The sequence below is a fragment of the Microtus ochrogaster genome, linkage group LG2 (genome assembly GCF_000317375.1).
Source record: "Microtus ochrogaster isolate Prairie Vole_2 linkage group LG2, MicOch1.0, whole genome shotgun sequence".
Taxonomy (NCBI): domain Eukaryota; kingdom Metazoa; phylum Chordata; class Mammalia; order Rodentia; family Cricetidae; genus Microtus; species Microtus ochrogaster.
Window position 1 is genome coordinate 46,649,359 of NC_022028.1, and position 16,310 is coordinate 46,665,668.

The window sequence follows — 16,310 nt, forward strand, 5'->3', positions numbered from 1 at the left end:
ATTGAAATAGCAGGGCTTTAGATCTACAGTACCAAAAGCAGAGGTAAAATCGGCCTTGAGAGCTGCATAACTAATTAGAACTTGTTGCTATTAGGAGGGAAGAGCCAGTGGAAAACTCAAGGAGTCAACACCAGTTTTACTTGGTCTACCTTTCGGGAAAAAATCCTTCTAAGTCCCCGGAGCTGGAAGTAGTTCCCGACATATACTGTGAAGTAGAACTGTCTTTCCTATCAGCTCCTGTTGTAAACCAGGAGGCGCAGGGAAAATGTATCCAGTTCTGAAAAGCAATGGAAAAACGGGGACTCTGGGCAGATGGACACAGGGAGAACATCTCACGAGGCCTGCTGTGGTGCTGATGGCTTCTGAAGACAAGCGGAGTGCCACCTCTCAGGCCTCAGAGCTAGGACAGATCCTCCATGGTGCAGGCAGGGCCCCCAGCCCTGCCAACGTCACACCTGGACTGCTGGCTTCCATGTCCGTGACCCCATGAGCTTCCCTTTTCTAGTTCTTTTGTCTTTCCTTCCTGTGCTGGGTTTGAACCCAGGGCCTCACAAACACCAGGTCAGCCCCTCTCTCTCTGAAGAGTACCATGACCCAAGACAGTAAACTCTAGGCCACTCAGGTGCCATGCTCAGTCATGTAGGTGGGACACAGCCCAGGACCCACCTGTCCTGGAGAACCCACAGTTCTCTGTGGAGCCTCCATGGCTGTAAGTGTGGAAGGCCTCAGGGTATGAGCAAGGGGAAATCAGCCACCTGAAGTAAGGCTGACTTTTGGTGGTCATTTATCTTGTCCATCCACAATTCACTAATTATATGTCCTTCCGTGAGTATCTCATTCAAGCTACGGGGTAGTCGCTTAGCATCTTGCCCTGAGTGGGGACTAAGAGACAGCTTACAATCACAGGGTGGCAAATCTAGCTGAGTGCTCACTGGCCAGGGTGGAGTCCATGTTGAGGCTTTGCTGAATCCTCACTAGGGACATTGTAGACAGTCAGCACCTTTGGGGAGTCCTTGCCCCATGAGGGTAGGGCAACCGGAGCTGGGAGCCAGGGAATGGTGGATTCTGTTGGGCATGTAGATAGCCTAAGTGTCCCCTTAGCGTTAGGAGAAGGCCCAGTGTGGTACATGCCTGGGGTAAGGCCCGGTTGGGCACAGACACTGGGGATCTGGCAGCAGCAGGGAGGTTTAAAACCTTTATTGGGCCAATGGGTGTGTGACAAGGGCTCTCAGGTCTGATCTGATATAGGAAATAATGGGCAGAGAAGGGCAGGGCCCTGGGCAAGACTGGTGCAGGCCAGCAGACATCCTCGGAAGGGAATGTGGGATGCATGAAAAGGAGGGGGGGAGTGGAGGGGCAAAGGCAGCGGGGGGCGGAACTCTGGGGTCCTCCAATGTTCGAGAGCAAGGTATAGTAGGATGGAGAAGTGGGAGGGAACACCGAAGGAGCTGAAGAGGGCAAGGGGACTTGGGTCCAGCGTCCTCCTGTCCTGACCTTGGGAGAAGGGCTTTCACTCTCCAGGAAGACCCAGTGTACAGTCCAGCATGGACTGGCCGAGCTGGGGTCCTGTTAGCACCACAAAGAGGAGATGGAGGAGGGATGGGTGGGCACGGTGGGCAGGCGCTAACAGATCCAGCGGATGAACCTGTCAAAGAAGCTGGGCTGGGCCAGACTGTCAAAGTCTTTCTCCCGGAAGATGGCCGCCCTGTCACCCAGGCTGATCTTGGTAAGCACATCCATGTCCACGTCGCTGCCCACAGCGATCACGGTGGGCACCACATTCTGCTTGCGCATGGAGTGCACCGACTCCTCCAGGCTGTCATTTCCCGTGACACCATCCGTGAGGAAGACAAAGGAGAGCTCTGCGTGACGCCGCGCCCCGCCCCGTGCACCCCGCACCACATTGTTGATGGCATGCACGATGCCGGCACCCACGTGAGAAAAGGAATTGAGGTAGTCAGTTCTCTCCAGTGCCTCATGGATGGTGGTCAGGTTGTAGGTCAGTGGGAAGGCCACCTGCTGCTGATTCTGGCTGCCGTACTGCAACAGGGCCATGCGGGCGTTGAGTGGGTCATCGTCCCTCCGTGCCAGAGTCAGGCGCCGCGATACCTCCTCCACGAAGCGCCGGGCCTTGTGGAAATTCTGCTCGCCCAACCGCTCCGAGCCATCCAGCAGGAAGACAATGTCCACAGGCCGCTGTGTGCACTGGGCCACATATAGCTCTGCAGGGAAGACGTCTAAGGTGGGCCCAGGCGGGCAAGGGGTGGCCAGCTCCAGACTCATCCCATCTCTGCCTACACTCTGCCCACTGGATCCCAGATCATGGGACTTTGGGGCTTCACCCACAGCCACAGTGGACCTCAGCAGAGCCGTCTCAGGTGATGTAATTGGCTCAGGCTCCTTTGGGAGTCTGCTTGCCTTTCCCTGAGACTGTCTCTTAGGTGGTCCCAAACTAGAGGACTAGAGGTCTGGCTAGAGGCCAGAAGATCCATATTTTGTCACCAAGCATGTCTCATCCTAAACCAGCTACTTCTAGGACCCTCAACAGCCCAAAGACCACCCTCAACCAAAGATAAAGTTACTCACATAAAGGCCATCTTTGTCAGGAGGCATGATAGGGCCTCTGAACCTGACTCCCTCTCCCAGGGGCCACTTAGTTCTGAGCTGTCTGTCTGAGTCACACATTGCCCAGAAAGAGAAAGAGCCCGTGTGTCCTGGTACTCACTGTAGCTTTGGTATGCTGCTAGGGTATGGCTGAAGGAGTACAGGTAGGCCCTTTGTGGCCTCACTGACACCAAGAGATGCTTTCCTCTAGGGGATGGTCACCAGCCCTGACACGCAGTACTATGGAAGCTGAGGCCACACTTACATGGCCACGCGTGTGTCAGAGACCACGGGCTAGGGCCTGGCTCCCTATTCACCGGGCATCCATCTAGGCTCTCCCTAGAGGAAGATGAGCTCGGCTCACCTGTACATGCTGCCATGACCCAGCCATTTGGGACTCCAGGGAATCTCATTGAGAATAGCCTGACTCCAATCATGTATGACCACAGATATTGAGGCAGGCCCCAGCTGCCAGAGTGCTTACCCCCCACCCCACCCAACCCCAGTGGTAGGTGAGGGTCCATCCCTGTGTATACTAGCCCAGCTTGCCATTTGACCACAGCAATGCATTAAGTTACTGGTTTCATCTTTTTATAACATGTTTAACACGGCTCACTCCCCCTGAGACTGAGCCCTGAGCCAGGGAGTGCCTGCAGATAGGGTCCATCTTTTTACAGAGCTTGCTAGTTACATAACTTATTTATTGTCCCGTTACCATCTCTGGAATCTGCTCAGATCTGCTCAGAGTGTCTAGAAAGTTGTTGCTGGGAGATGACTGGACTTCTTAGCTCCTCATAACTGACAGGCACCCTCACAGCTACTACCGCAAACTCAGAGGCAGACATACTGTAGGGGTGGTTGGCTTGGGGACTTTTTTTCTTAACATCAACATCTATAGGGCCTTGGGGAAATCAGAAAAGGCTGGTGAAGACCCATTTGTGATTGGGAGTTTGGGGACTCAGGGATTTCTGTGTTCCATGTCTGTGGGGGCCCTTTCTGTGACCTCACAACAGAGAGGGATGCCACCCTCCCAGGAGGATAGGTCTCACCCTGGGCTAGAGGGGCACAGACAGGAACAGGACATTAGTCCAGCCTGACAAGGTCCCTTGAGCCCAGTCCTCACACTGGGGAGAGGATGCCTTTATGGTTCTTGGTCACACGACTGAAGGTATCAAAAGCCCTGCCTTTTGGATACTCTCATGATGCCTTCATACATCCAGAGACCTGGCTGGGCATGCAGGCGTTGGGGGCACACTGGCAGACCTGCTCTAGTACCTCTGGTACTTTGATTTATTCGGCACGACAGAGGCGGAGGTATTTTAAGGCCCTTGTTACATCCCTATGGTTTTGCAGGCCATAAACACATACCTGACACCAAACATGAACACCAAATCAAAAGCAGGAAAGGAGGGGACCTTCCCAAGCACTCAGATGGTACCCCATCCCAATCTGTGCTTTCAAACACAGGATAGCTCAGGTTGACTGAGGCGGTGTGCTCAGCTGAAAGATTCCCAGAAGTTTGCATCTCAAGAACCTCAATATTAATGCCCTTTACAGTTCTTTGCCAGATGTGAACTTCTGGGGTTCCATCACTGATGTCCTTGTTAAAAAAAAAAAAGAGGAATGAGGGGAACAAAAGAGGAGGGGACACAGACACAAAGAGAGGCTATGGGAAGATGGAAGTGACAGTGGAGTAGTGTGCCCACAAGCTAAGGATGGCAGCTCTGCCAGCGGTTGGAGGGAGTAGGAGGGACCCTCCAGAGAGAATAACGGTAAAGACTTAGACTTTGGCCTCAGGACTAGGAGGGCAGGTCCCCGTTGCCTAAGGCCTAAGCTTATGGTGGCAGCCCTGGGAAGCTGTAAGAATTGAGGGGTTAGCTCGGGCTGTCTGCTCATGGTGAACCTCAGGGCTTTAGCAGAGTGCCAGGGCACTCTCTGGGTCTCCTGTGATATCCCTGTGCACCAGCTTAAAGGTGTCAATAAACAGTTGCATCCAGTCCTGCCGCTCGACCCCTGTGGAGAACTTGGCCCTCTCGGCGGTGTAGACCATCACAGCCACCAGTTGGGAGTAGGCAGATGGGTTCTGAGTGAACTCCGTGGCGTTTAGCAATTGCTGGATCAGGGGGATGGTCTTGGGGAAGGTAGGGTCCGGACCCTCTTCCGTGCGGAGGAAGGTGACCGGGGGCTTGCTGCCAGGCCATGGTTCATCTGAAAGGGAGTGTCCAGAGAAGACTTTAGGGGCTCCAGTGGATATGGCTGGCCTCCAGCCCTCCTTAGGCCTCTGACCACAGACAGTAGTTAGGACCAAAGAGACTGAGCCAGGGAGAGATTGAGCAGGTGTGGTATCTGACCTAGGCGGGAGGCCTGCTGGGGTAAAGAAGCTGAGAGCAAGCAACACAGCCCAGGAGACTTAGCCTTGTAGCAGTTTGGTGTGTCCATAGAGCTCGAGGGAAACTCAGCATGGAGCATTAGCGCCCAAACCCAACTGAGAGATGTGCACAAATCTTGTAAGCTCCTCCAGTTCAGTGCTCTGTCTCGGCACCCCTAGACGAGTCAGCTCCCGAAAGCGCCCACAGACAGAACCACACTGCTGACACTTTGTCCCAGACATGATCTGCTATCCCAGGACCTGTCCTTGAGGGTCCAGGATAGTGGTGCAGACATCATGGGAGAGCAAGAGCCTCTCTTCCTCCCTCCTCTCCTCCTCGCCACCCCCACTCTCTTCCCCCTTCTTCCCCCGTCTCTTATTTTCTCTTCTCTTTTTGTGTCTCCATCTGCCTCTTTCTCTCCATCCCTTTCTGCTTCTGTCCCTTTGTCCTATCCCCTCCCTTTGTGCCTCTATTTCTCTTTTTTCTTTCTTTGTTCCTTCCTCTCTCCTTTGTTGCATCTTCCTCTCCCTGCCTCTTTTGCCCTCCCCCCCTTACTCCTCCCTCTCTCTGGCTTCCAGCGCCTGCTGGATGGGAAGGGAATGACTCAACGGATGTCATGGCCAAACTCACTCCCTTTTCTCTGGTAACTAAGGAGCCACGAGGAAACCCAAATGTGTCCAACACAGGACTAGGCCCCAGGAGCCCGGGGCCTCCCTGAGGACACTTCCTTCTCTAAAGTTTCTTGTTTCTTTTCTCCACAACCAGTGCTCAGGTCTCACTGCAGTCTTTGATGCCATGGTCATTACCAATTTTCTCCCTGCAGTTTTGAGCTTGTCAGACACTCTCAGCAGTCCCTAAGGACTGACCCCATGCCTGGCCTGAGGCAGGGCTGACTACTTGGTTCAGAGGGTCAGGGCTATGTCAGAGTTGGAAGTGTGTTGTTAACACTGTATTCACATCAGAGACGCTCACAAGGACGCTCACCCACGACCTCACTCGTAAAGACACCGTCTACAGTCACTGTGTCCCCAGACACCATAATTCACCTTGAAATTTCACATAGCAGTGAATGTAGATGTGCTTTAGACGGTCAGTAGGAGGGGGTTAGGGAGCTGGGAAATGTGGGGTCCTAAGCTCTTAGCGTAGGCTGCCATCCCCATTTCCTCCTGATCTTGCCACCCTCCAGAACTGGTGTGCCCACAGGTAGAAACTGTCTGATCCTGGCCCCCATCCTGGGCCACTGCACCCTGTCACCCACGGTCATTCTATACAAGCCAGACACAGATATCACCAGAAAGGAAGATGCAGAGAGACAGCTCTTTGAACACAGAAGCAAACTCTCCTCCATAAGGCATGAACTGACCACATTCAGCAGGCAAAACCGAGGTAGACCAAGAGCCAGGGCTATGCCTCAAGGAACAAGGCTCACCCAACAATAGAAAATCAACATGACCGACCATCGCTTTCAAAGCTAAAGAAACCTCATGAGGAGTCACCAACGAACAAGCACGTGACAAGGTTCAACACCTCCTGTCCTGACGACGAAGCTCAAAAGGGGGAACTTTCTACTCCCTAAAGACAGCCACAGAAACCCACAGCCACTGTCACACTCTGGACGTTTCCCACTGAGATCAGGAGCAAGACTCAGGGGCCAAGGTCCGGCTTCTGCCTTGCGGGGACGGAGCCATCTATGACATCAGCCTCCCTTCCACAAATCTCACTAAAGGTTTACATCCTGTACAATACTGCGCTACAGTCCAACACCAAAGGTACAGTTCACTTGGGAGCTAATCAAGGTGCCAGGAGCTGGGGTTGGGGGTCTCCCTGCAGACAGAGCCCTAGCCTTTGACAGATACCAGAACGGGCAACTTGAGGCCCGTGCTCTGAGCCTCACACAATCCTACCCGGGGTGGCTGAGGCCAAGGCATGCCCTGTGAGTGTTTTCTTGGTAATGATTTCTGCTGAATAATGTGAGACCCTGATTCCCAGTCCACATGGTCCCTTCTGTTGAGTGGTTTCAGGGCCTGTGCAAATGCTCAGTGGCCACCTTGTCTTTGGGAGGGGCCAAGAAAGTCAAGACTTCGCAAGGAGACGCAGCTGCACAGTGTGGGCCTTAGGCCATCAAAACCACCCCACCCCCTACTCAGTGCTCCTGGGAGGGGCAGGGCTTGCAGAGCAGACTGCAAGGCTCCCGAGGCCCCGGGGCATCTCCCTGAGGCTCTTGCCCAGTTATTCTGCAGCAGTGTCTGGGGAGACATTGGCAGGGACTCTCAGCACATCAGGGACGCCCCCCCCCATGCTCCCTTGGGAGTAGCAGCTGGGGTTCCAGCCTCCTACCACGAAGGCCACAAAGGCAGCTGCAGGGTTAGAAGCAAAGCCACTACTGGTGGGCAGCAGCATGCTTGCCCCCCCCTCCCCATCTTACACCAGCCATTCTGCCCATCAGTTTTAGGGCTGTATCTTTTGGCAAGAGCTTGCCAGGCACTGGCAAATAGATGGTTCCAGCTAAGTCTGTCCAGGGCCTGGCCCCCATGGACCAAAAGAAGAGTCCCCAGTGGTAGGGAGACTTCAGACTCTTGGATGAGACTCCCTTTGTCTTGAAATGTCTTTTTGGCCAATGGCTAAGCGTCAAGCACAGCCAGGCCAGCAGTCTCTGCCCAGATGGTACCATACAGGAGTTCAGAATGACACTATATGCTCCCAGCAGCCAGTCCTCACCCTGAGCTCCTGACTCTACCATGCCAGGGTGAACTTCAAGGGTTTCTCCCCAAGGAAGCACCTCCACAATGGTACACCCTTGAGGCTGCACAGTTCCTTGCTGCATCCCTGGCTATTAGAACAGGAAGGATGCTGGGCCTGCTCTGCTTGTCTGGGGTTAGGGTCTCAGGCACCCGTGTTACCTGTTTGGCAGGGAAGTTCTGGACACACGATCTGGGGGTCTAGAAGAGAGAAAAGAGAACAGGTCTCTATTAGTTCCTGCTGGGCCCTCGGTGGTCACCTACTAGCCTACTAGGGGGAAAAGGTACCGGGTGTCACCACTCACCTGGGCAAAGGACATCTTCCATGTCATCGATGAACTTCTCAGCCACCAGGTCAGAGAACAGTGTCATGTTGCGCACCTGCTGCGGCTTGTCACAGGCGATGGAGTAGAGGTTTTCACTCTCGTGCGTCTCATGGAACATGTCACCAATGCCGATGGCTGTCACGGTGACATCTCGGTCACACAGGGCCCGGAGATTGAGGTCATCATCACGGGGGTCGTGGCGCCCATCTGTGATGACCACTGCGAACACCCGGGTCTTCTGGCGCCGGCTCTCCTTGATGAGCTGATTGTAGGCGAACTTGAGGGCAGAGGGCGTCCAGGTGCCACCGGCAATCCACTCGAGGTTTTTGACAGCCTCCTTGAAACTGGATAGGGAGTTGACTCGTTCGTCATCCAGTCGGATGGCCTCAAAAGTGCCCTCGTGGCTGTACTGCACCACACCCACGCGTGTGCCTACAAGGGTACAAAAACGGGAACAATGGCCTTTAATCCCAGCACTCGGGAGGCAGAGGCAGGCGGATCTCTGTGAGTTCGAGACCAGCCTGGTCTACAAGAGCTAGTTCCAGGACAGGCTCCAAAACCACAGAGAAACCCTGTCTCGAAAAACCAAAAAAAAAAAAAACCCAAAAAAACCAAAAACAAACAAACAAACAAACAAAAACAAAACAAAAAAAAAAAAACGGGAACAGTGTCTACCAGCCTGTTTTCCCACCTTGGTGACCTGGGCTTAGCCACCCTGAATGAAATCACAGGCAAAGCCATGATCCTGGCTAGAGGCAGGGATCTGGTTTCTGTCTCAGGGTCCTTCAAGGCCTTCACTGACCTGTCTCAGACTTGGGGTCCTTGGCAATGGCGCCCAGCCTGTTGACCACATTGATGACGAAGTTCTTTTCCAAGGTGAAGTTGGTGTAGCCAATACTCTCAGAGCTGTCAATGACGAAGACCACATCCAGGGCACCACAACGCTTCTCACAGTCTGGAAGTATGTGTGTGTGGGGGGGATGACAGGGTGAGTGGGTAGAGAGTGGGAAGACCCTTAGGGTACAGGGCCAGCGATAACCTAAAGGATCCCGCCCCATACACTCCATCCCTCCTGCACTCTTGCACTAGGCCAACTCACCGCAGCACCCGCAGGTTTCCCTCACATAGGTCATGACGTCACATTCCTGCAACACAGCCCCAGTGGGTGCATTTAGGCAGGAAGCACCTGCCATCACATGAGAGCTTCCATAGGAGTCCCTGACCCCATGTCTGCTGGTGTCTATGCCAATATGTGGAGTAGAGGTACCTACATCTCCAGCTTTGCCCTATGACCTTACCCATGCCAACTCCACCCACTAACTCCTACCCAATGGTCTTGTCCTTGCCAACCTGATCACTGCTGCCTTTGCCCTCTCAACCTCCTGCCAGCCTTGGTTAATCTTCTGACCTTGTCCCTGGTCAACCTCAAATCTGTTGGCTTTGACCTCTGCCTGGATGCCTGCTAACTTTGCCCTCTGAGCTCCCCCTCTGGCTTTTCCCTGCCAAACCCCTATACTTGACGCTCTTGGATTTTGCTTTTCAGAAGAGAGAAGGACACTTACAAACAAGAGTCCTGACTCCACACTACGTGATACCTACCGTGAGACCAGGGTCTCCAGGAGGGCCAGGTTCTCCCTGGAAGACAAAGGACAGCAGTGAGAGGTGAGACTGATGGGTTCAAGTCGCTCCTGGTGCCACCACTCAGTGCGTACCGACTCATGGGCCCACTAAGGGCAGAACCAGGATGCTCTGTGTACATCAGCCTGGCTGACCCAGGAGCTATGGACCTAAGGGATAGAGGTGGCTTACCTCAGGTCCTGGGATTCCTCTTGGTCCTCGAGGTCCAGGTTCACCAGGGGGACCAGGATCAGCCTGTGGGGAATAGGGAAGTAGGCTCAGTATTGCCCTGGCAGGTCTCTTTGCCCCATAGAAGTATTGATTCCCCTGTCAATGGCTTTTGCTGGGAGTATAGTGGCATGAAGGACTGCATCACCCATTTTATCCTGAATCTGATATCACCCCAGGAACGTCCTGAGCTGCTGTTATCAGAGCCGGGTAGGCAAGAGAGAGTAGAAGGCCACTGAGGACCTCAAAGATAGTAACGGGATAACTCACGCTGCTACATCCCAGGGTCATCTAGTCACTCTGTGTGCCTAATCTACCTACCCATTTATCCATTACCTGTCCACCAGCCTACCATCCCTCCACTGAACTGCCAACCCCATCCATCCATCCACCCATCCACCCATCCATCCACCCACCCATCCATCCATCCATCCATCCATCCATCCATCCATCCATCCATCCATCCACCATCATCTGCCACCCGTCCTTATTTGTGCTATCTTGCCCTCACTGTTCCTCCTGCATCCATACATCCATCTAGATACCCAAGGGTGCTAGGGACATGGAAATGAAGACGATATGGGCCAGGCTTGTGCCAAAGAACCAGGAGGAGGTGCTGGCTGAGGATGGGGTGAAGAGTAGAGGAGGCCTCTGAGTCTGACCGTTCCCATCAAGGGCTTGGTGCCAGACAGGCTGGGTGTTTTCCCAGGAATCTCTGGCCCTCCTCATGCGCTAGCCCGTTGCCCTGGGCATAGGATGGTAACACTCACTGGCTCGCCTTTGTCTCCCTTCCTTCCGGGTGCTCCTTTCAGGCCAAAGTCTCCTCGGCCTCCCTGTGACACAGGACACATGTTAGTTGTGGGCAGTGGGTGGCATACACCCACCCACCCCACATGACAGGACCTTCCACAGACTTCCAGGAGCTCAGAGGTAGCACAAACCACACTCAGAGTTCTGGGCATTTTCAGGGAAGCCCTGGGTTTTGTTTGGAAAAGGACACAACACAGGAACCACCACCAGTTAAAGCCCAGCCAGAGCTCATGTGACCTGTCTTGGGTCAAGGACATGTCCGAAAGACGGTTCCCAAGTGGACATGGCATGCAGGACTTCCATGACCCCACCAGGAAAAGGCTAACAGGGACAAGACCCCCAAGTACCTCAGGGCCTGGTGGGCCGGGCTCTCCTTTTTCACCCTGTGAAGCAAGCAAAGGTCCGACAGGTGGCTCAGTCACAGACCCTAAGTCTAAGTACAGGCAGAGAAGCCCACCATCCCCTGGAGCTGGGGTCACCCCTTATGATTTCTTGGATATCAGAATTTGTATAGAAGCTCACACACACCTCAGGTAAAGGCCACAGAACCCACACATGCTGAGCCAATCCTGAGTTATATCTAACCCCTAGTGTCTCTGGGTGCTGGCTGGATCTGCCTTTGCACCGTGACAGGTGGACCCCACCCCCTCCCTATTCCTAGTCCCCACATCAAGGGAACCACAGAAGCCTTGGGGCCCAGTCCACAGGGTTTTCCTGGGGGTTCTTCTTCTACGCCATGACTCACGGGTGTTCCTCGGGGTCCTGGGTAGCTGAATCCAGGCCTTCCAGGATCTCCCTGAAGGAGAAGGTTGAGTTAGTTGAAATGACTGAGGAGGAGGTGGTTTGCAAATAGTGCAGATGAAGACTGGGGGTATCTTGAGTAGGGTGAAAATACAAAGTGTGAGCCTCGCCTTGCTTGTCCACCTCTGGACGGGAGTGTGTGTGATTGATATGCCAGATAAGCCAGGGGCTGTGGCACACGCTAGAGAGGCCACTAGGATCATGCAGTACCCAAATGGCTGTCCATCCCTCAGGACCCTGCCATCTTCTCAGGCAGGTCATTGCTGAGGAGGGCAGAAGACAGGTTGCATGGTCTCCTGATGCTCTCTCCAGTCTCACTAGGAGCTGGGAACAGGAGGCTCACTGGCGGCCTCTCTCTTCCTCCAGGCCTCCAAGCTTCTCCTGAAACCTTTCTGTTGGGGTTCCTCCACAGGCAACTGCTTTGGGCCCCATCCCATATCTACTGGAGGAAGGGACGTACCTTGGGACCTGGCTGTCCTGAATCTCCACGGGGCCCAGCATCACCAGGGTCTCCTCGAGATCCCTGAGGGCAGGAGAGCAGTCAGAGGTGGCCTTGTCACCTGAAATGGTGATGACCTAACCTGCTTTGACCAGCTCAGAGAAGATGGTCTTGGCACCAGGGCCACCACCTTGCCTGGGGTTAGGGGTTCAGATGAGTGGGGAGTGGGTAACTGTGGGTTTGTAGGACTGTGGAGTAGGGTGGGAAGTGGGTAGGAGGTCTGGGACAGAGTGGGGAGTGGGCTAGGGACCTGGGGGCAGAGTTGGGAGTGGGCTAGGGGCCTGGGGGTAGAGTTGGGAGTGGGCTAGGGGCCTGGGGGCAGAGTTGGGAGTGGGCTAGGGGCCTGGGGGCAGAGTGGGGACTTGATAAAGGGTTGGGGGAAGGGTAGGGAGTAGGGAGTTGTGGAACAAGATAGGGGACAGGTGGAGGGTTGAAGTGGGTGGAGAAGTTAGGGATTGAGAACAGGTTAGGAGTGGGTGGGAGCTGGGGGGCAGGGTGCTGTCATGGCCTCAGGGCTTCTAGTGTCCTGCTACCAACCTGTTTTCCGGGCTCCCCAATAGCACCCTGGGGGCCTCTGGGTCCAGGTAAACCTCTGTCTCCCTGAGAAGAAATGCAATGAGGGGAAGATGGTGAGTTGCTGAGGTCTAATAGTGCATCTAGAGTCCTGACCTCAACCCCGTGGTTCAGGGTGAGGTCAACCTGCCCTGAGCCCACTGCCCACCAGCGGTCTTGCCTTGGCTGGATCTGCGAGAAGGTCAAGTGGGGCAGGAAGACTATGGGCACAGTTTCCTCCAGCCTGGCCTTTGTTACTCCCTGTCCTGGGTGTGGCCTCCCCCACCCTGGCCTTTGCTCCTCCTGTCCCCCTTCTGTCTGGTATCTGCCACCCTCTACCTTACATACCTTGGCTCCTTTGCTGCCAACTTCTCCAGCCAGGCCTCGGGGCCCCTCAGGACCAGGGTCTCCCTGTGAGAAGACAGGTCTGGTCAGGCTTTGCCAGGGAGTAACTCGGAGTTCCCCTCTCCAGAGGCAGTATTAGGGGGATGGGGTGACGGGGTTAGAGGAACGAGCTATTCAGTCCACTAGGACAAAGACGCTGGTGTGCGAAGGGCGGTGTCAGAATGGCAGTGTCCTTCCTCCTGACATCCCCTCATCCCCACAGACCCGCTGAGGCCACTCCAGGGGCGAAGGGACCCTAACCAGCTCAGGGGAGAACTCCTTCACTGCCTTCCACTGTGGCAGTTGGAGCTGTGGGAATGTGTATGTCTGCCGTGGAGATACTGGAAGACGGAGCAGTATGCAGCCTAAGTAGTTGTATTGGGTACATATAGGATGGGCGGCGCCCTTCCAGAAGCCCGGCACACAGCTGGGAGTGGGAGCTCGCCTGTCTGGTTCTTACCATCTCAGACAGTGCAGGGACCAAAGCCCCTCAGCTTTCTGGGGAGAGTCCAGAGCAGACCCCTTGGGTCCTTACAGAGCAACTCACCTTCTCCCCCTTTGGACCGTCACTGCCTGGGCCGCCCTTGGTTCCAGGATCTCCCCTGCGTCCCTGCAGAGAGTGGACGTGAGGACAAGGGAAGAGTGAGATGGCCGGGAGGGCCACGTGGGCCACCTGTAGCCCTGCTCTCCCTAGGACGCTGGGGACTCTGAGTCTGGTGTTGCCTCCCGATGATATCTGCATGGGGTTGTGGCTCTGTCTTCATGCTGCCTCTGTGCCAGCTTTGTCCCAGTCGGGGGAGTCCGGGCTCGGCGTGGGGGTGCTCCTGGTCAGGCTGGAAGTCCTGGTCAGTGGCTGGGATGTGGCTTGGATAACCAGTATGGTCATTTCCTGATCATTCCCTGACTAGGCCTCCTCAGACTGTCTCTTCTAAGGATCAGCCCTGGGATGGGGTTCCCAATGCCATGTTCAGCCCTGGGGAAGCTTTGTTGGGATGGTAGTGAAAGGGTTGAAGGGCAACAGAGGGTTCTGCCCATCCTCAGTGCCATTTGCCAATGGCCCTTCATCAACCTTGCTGCCCAAAGTGGTGCCCCAGAAGAGCCCAGAGCAGGGGCCTGGTTCAGGCTGAGAGACTTAGGGTAAACTCACAGGTTCTCCTTTTGGTCCACGGGGGCCAGGTGCTCCCTTGCCTCCTTTCACTCCGGGACTTCCAGGAGCTCCGTTGTTGCCTTGGTATCCCTGTGTGGGGCAGGGACAATTCAGCAGGGCTGGGAGCATGGCTGAGGAATGCACCCGGGCCGGGACATGATGTCTCCCTTAGTCATTCTGTACCGTCCCTCCCCACACGTGTGAGGGCATAGAACCGTGTGGATCACATCCTGGGCAAGGGTAGTGAGCAGGCCAGCAACTCACCTTGCTTCCCTTATCTCCAGGATCTCCTGGTGGTCCCCTGCGTCCTGGGCGGCCAGCGTCCCCCTGGAAGGGTTGAGGGTGACATCAGCTTTTCACATAGACAGGTACTGGGCAGTCAGTGGGGCAGGATCATCTAAATTCCCTCATATTCTTGGAGCACGCAGAATGCCAGGCATAATGGGGGAAGAACTTGCCATGGTACCCAAAAGACCAGCCCATGAGCCCAGTGTTAGGTCTGCTGCCCCCCTCTGGGCAAGGGGCCCTATGTGAGAGGCCCTGGTGATGGCAGGATTGCTAGGGAGGGGAGTCAAAGGAGGAAGCAGGCAGAAGGGGCATGGTCTGGTCTCCTAGGGAAAGCTGCCTATTCTGTGGCTAAAGGTCTAGGCTACCAAGAGCAGTGGGGGGGGGGACAACACAGGGTCTCTGCCAGATTGGAAGGGGAGGTGGGCAAGCTGTGCCACAGGTGACTGGTGACCCTGCTCTTGAATAGTGAATCTGAGGATGGGACCTCCCTGCTAGGCTTCACAGCCTGGGCTGTCCCCTCACCCCGGTGTGAGCTGGCATAGGGAGTCCCAAGGCAGGGATTCCTGAGGGTGGTGACAGTGTGTTCTAGAGCTATTAGCCAAGTCCTTACCTTGGCACCTTGGTCTCCTTGCTCGCCTGGGCTTCCGGCTTCTCCAGGGTATCCATCGGGGCCCTGAGGGAGGTGAGAAAGGCTTCTCTGAATGCTGCCACGGTGGACTATGCTTCCCACGTGGGTCAAGAACGCTGACACAGAGCTGCCGCCAGAGATGCTGCTCACTCAGGCTATGAAGTCCTGGCTCCACAGGAGCCATGCCTAACACTGCCCTTGATGGGCATCCAGGTTTCAGAACCTCCCAGCCTAGGACCTCGAGCTCCACCTGGTCTGGAAATTGTGTATGTCCAAGGGTTGGCTCATAGGCTCCTGGGGCGGGTGGGTTGGGACCCCAAGACTAGAAAAGCTCCAGACTGGGGTGAAGACCAGGCAGGGAGAGGTTAGGCAGAAGAGCGAATCCAAAGACTTGCTTCCAGTCCAGCCTGGTAGCCATGTCCCCTGAATGACGTTTTATGTGATAGACAGGGAGGATGGTGAAGTTACCCACCCGACTTCCTGGGTCTCCCTTGCAACCTGGAGGTCCAATGCGGCCCAGTTTTCCCTGAAAGAAGAAGACAGAATATCAGAGGGTAGATCTGGGGGTCTACACGCATCAGTGATGGCGCCAGCTGTACCCTAGTCAGAGCACAGAATGGTGAGGTGATTCCCACTTTGCTGCATTCTGTCTTTATGATAGACTCCCAGGACCAGGCCAGGGGCATGGATGTGGACTGTCCTCACCACATGCACGTGTGTGTGTGTGTGTGTGTGTGTGTGTGTGTGTAGTACGTATCTGTGCGAATAGACTTATAAGCATGTGGGGAGAGGCAGTGGCTAGCAGTCAGGGTGGGGCTGGGGACTCTACCTTCTGTCCATCAGTTCCATTTTTGCCAGCTAGGCCGGGGGCTCCCTGGAGAAGACAGAGAAAGGACTGGTTAGCCCCAATCCGTGTTCCCTCCGAGCAACATGACAGGGCACACCCATCCCTTCAGGCTTACCTTCCGACCGTCTGATCCAAATTCACCCTGTGCAGGAGGCAAGTGAAGTGTTAGTGAGTTTCCAAGCTTCACAGACACTGTTGTCTTTGGGGTGCAAATGTAGATTACCCCCCCCCAGCCCAAACATGAGGCCAGAAACCTAGGTCTGCCTCCAGGCAGTAGGGGGGGAACCTAGGTCTGCCTCCAGGCAGTTGGGGGGGACCTAGGTCTGTCTCCAGGCAGCGGGGGGAACCTAGGTCTGCCTCCAGGCAGTAGGGGGGGAACCTAGGTCTGCCTCCAGGCAGTTGGGGGGGACCTAGGTCTGTCTCCAGGCAGGGGGGGGGGAACCTAGGTCTGCCTCCAGGCAGTAGGGGGGGA

General features: G+C 55.2%; 1 protein-coding gene across 2 annotated transcripts in view; it reads right to left on the reverse strand.

Moving 5' to 3' along the window:
* Positions 1–1,186: 1,186 nt before the first annotated feature.
* Col6a2 (collagen type VI alpha 2 chain) overlaps positions 1,187–16,310 on the reverse strand; it is a 26,034-nt gene continuing 10,910 nt past the window's right edge. The window contains exons 9-28 of one of the 2 annotated variants that reach the window (XM_005360232.2): positions 15,954–15,980; positions 15,821–15,865; positions 15,464–15,517; positions 14,974–15,036; positions 14,340–14,402; positions 14,076–14,165; positions 13,476–13,538; positions 12,893–12,955; positions 12,530–12,592; positions 11,954–12,016; positions 11,438–11,488; positions 11,040–11,075; positions 10,653–10,715; positions 9,847–9,909; positions 9,637–9,672; positions 9,137–9,182; positions 8,840–8,992; positions 8,017–8,469; positions 7,874–7,912; positions 1,187–2,222 (exon numbers count right to left, since the gene is read on the reverse strand). In XM_005360232.2, coding sequence (XP_005360289.1) covers positions 1,624–2,222; positions 7,874–7,912; positions 8,017–8,469; positions 8,840–8,992; positions 9,137–9,182; positions 9,637–9,672; positions 9,847–9,909; positions 10,653–10,715; positions 11,040–11,075; positions 11,438–11,488; positions 11,954–12,016; positions 12,530–12,592; positions 12,893–12,955; positions 13,476–13,538; positions 14,076–14,165; positions 14,340–14,402; positions 14,974–15,036; positions 15,464–15,517; positions 15,821–15,865; positions 15,954–15,980 — 2,133 coding nt within the window. In that variant the 3' untranslated portion in view covers positions 1,187–1,623. Of the gene's footprint in view, positions 2,223–3,126; positions 4,813–7,873; positions 7,913–8,016; positions 8,470–8,839; positions 8,993–9,136; positions 9,183–9,636; positions 9,673–9,846; positions 9,910–10,652; positions 10,716–11,039; positions 11,076–11,437; positions 11,489–11,953; positions 12,017–12,529; positions 12,593–12,892; positions 12,956–13,475; positions 13,539–14,075; positions 14,166–14,339; positions 14,403–14,973; positions 15,037–15,463; positions 15,518–15,820; positions 15,866–15,953; positions 15,981–16,310 lie in introns of those variants that run through there. The other variant, XM_026785644.1, reaches the window with a different exon arrangement.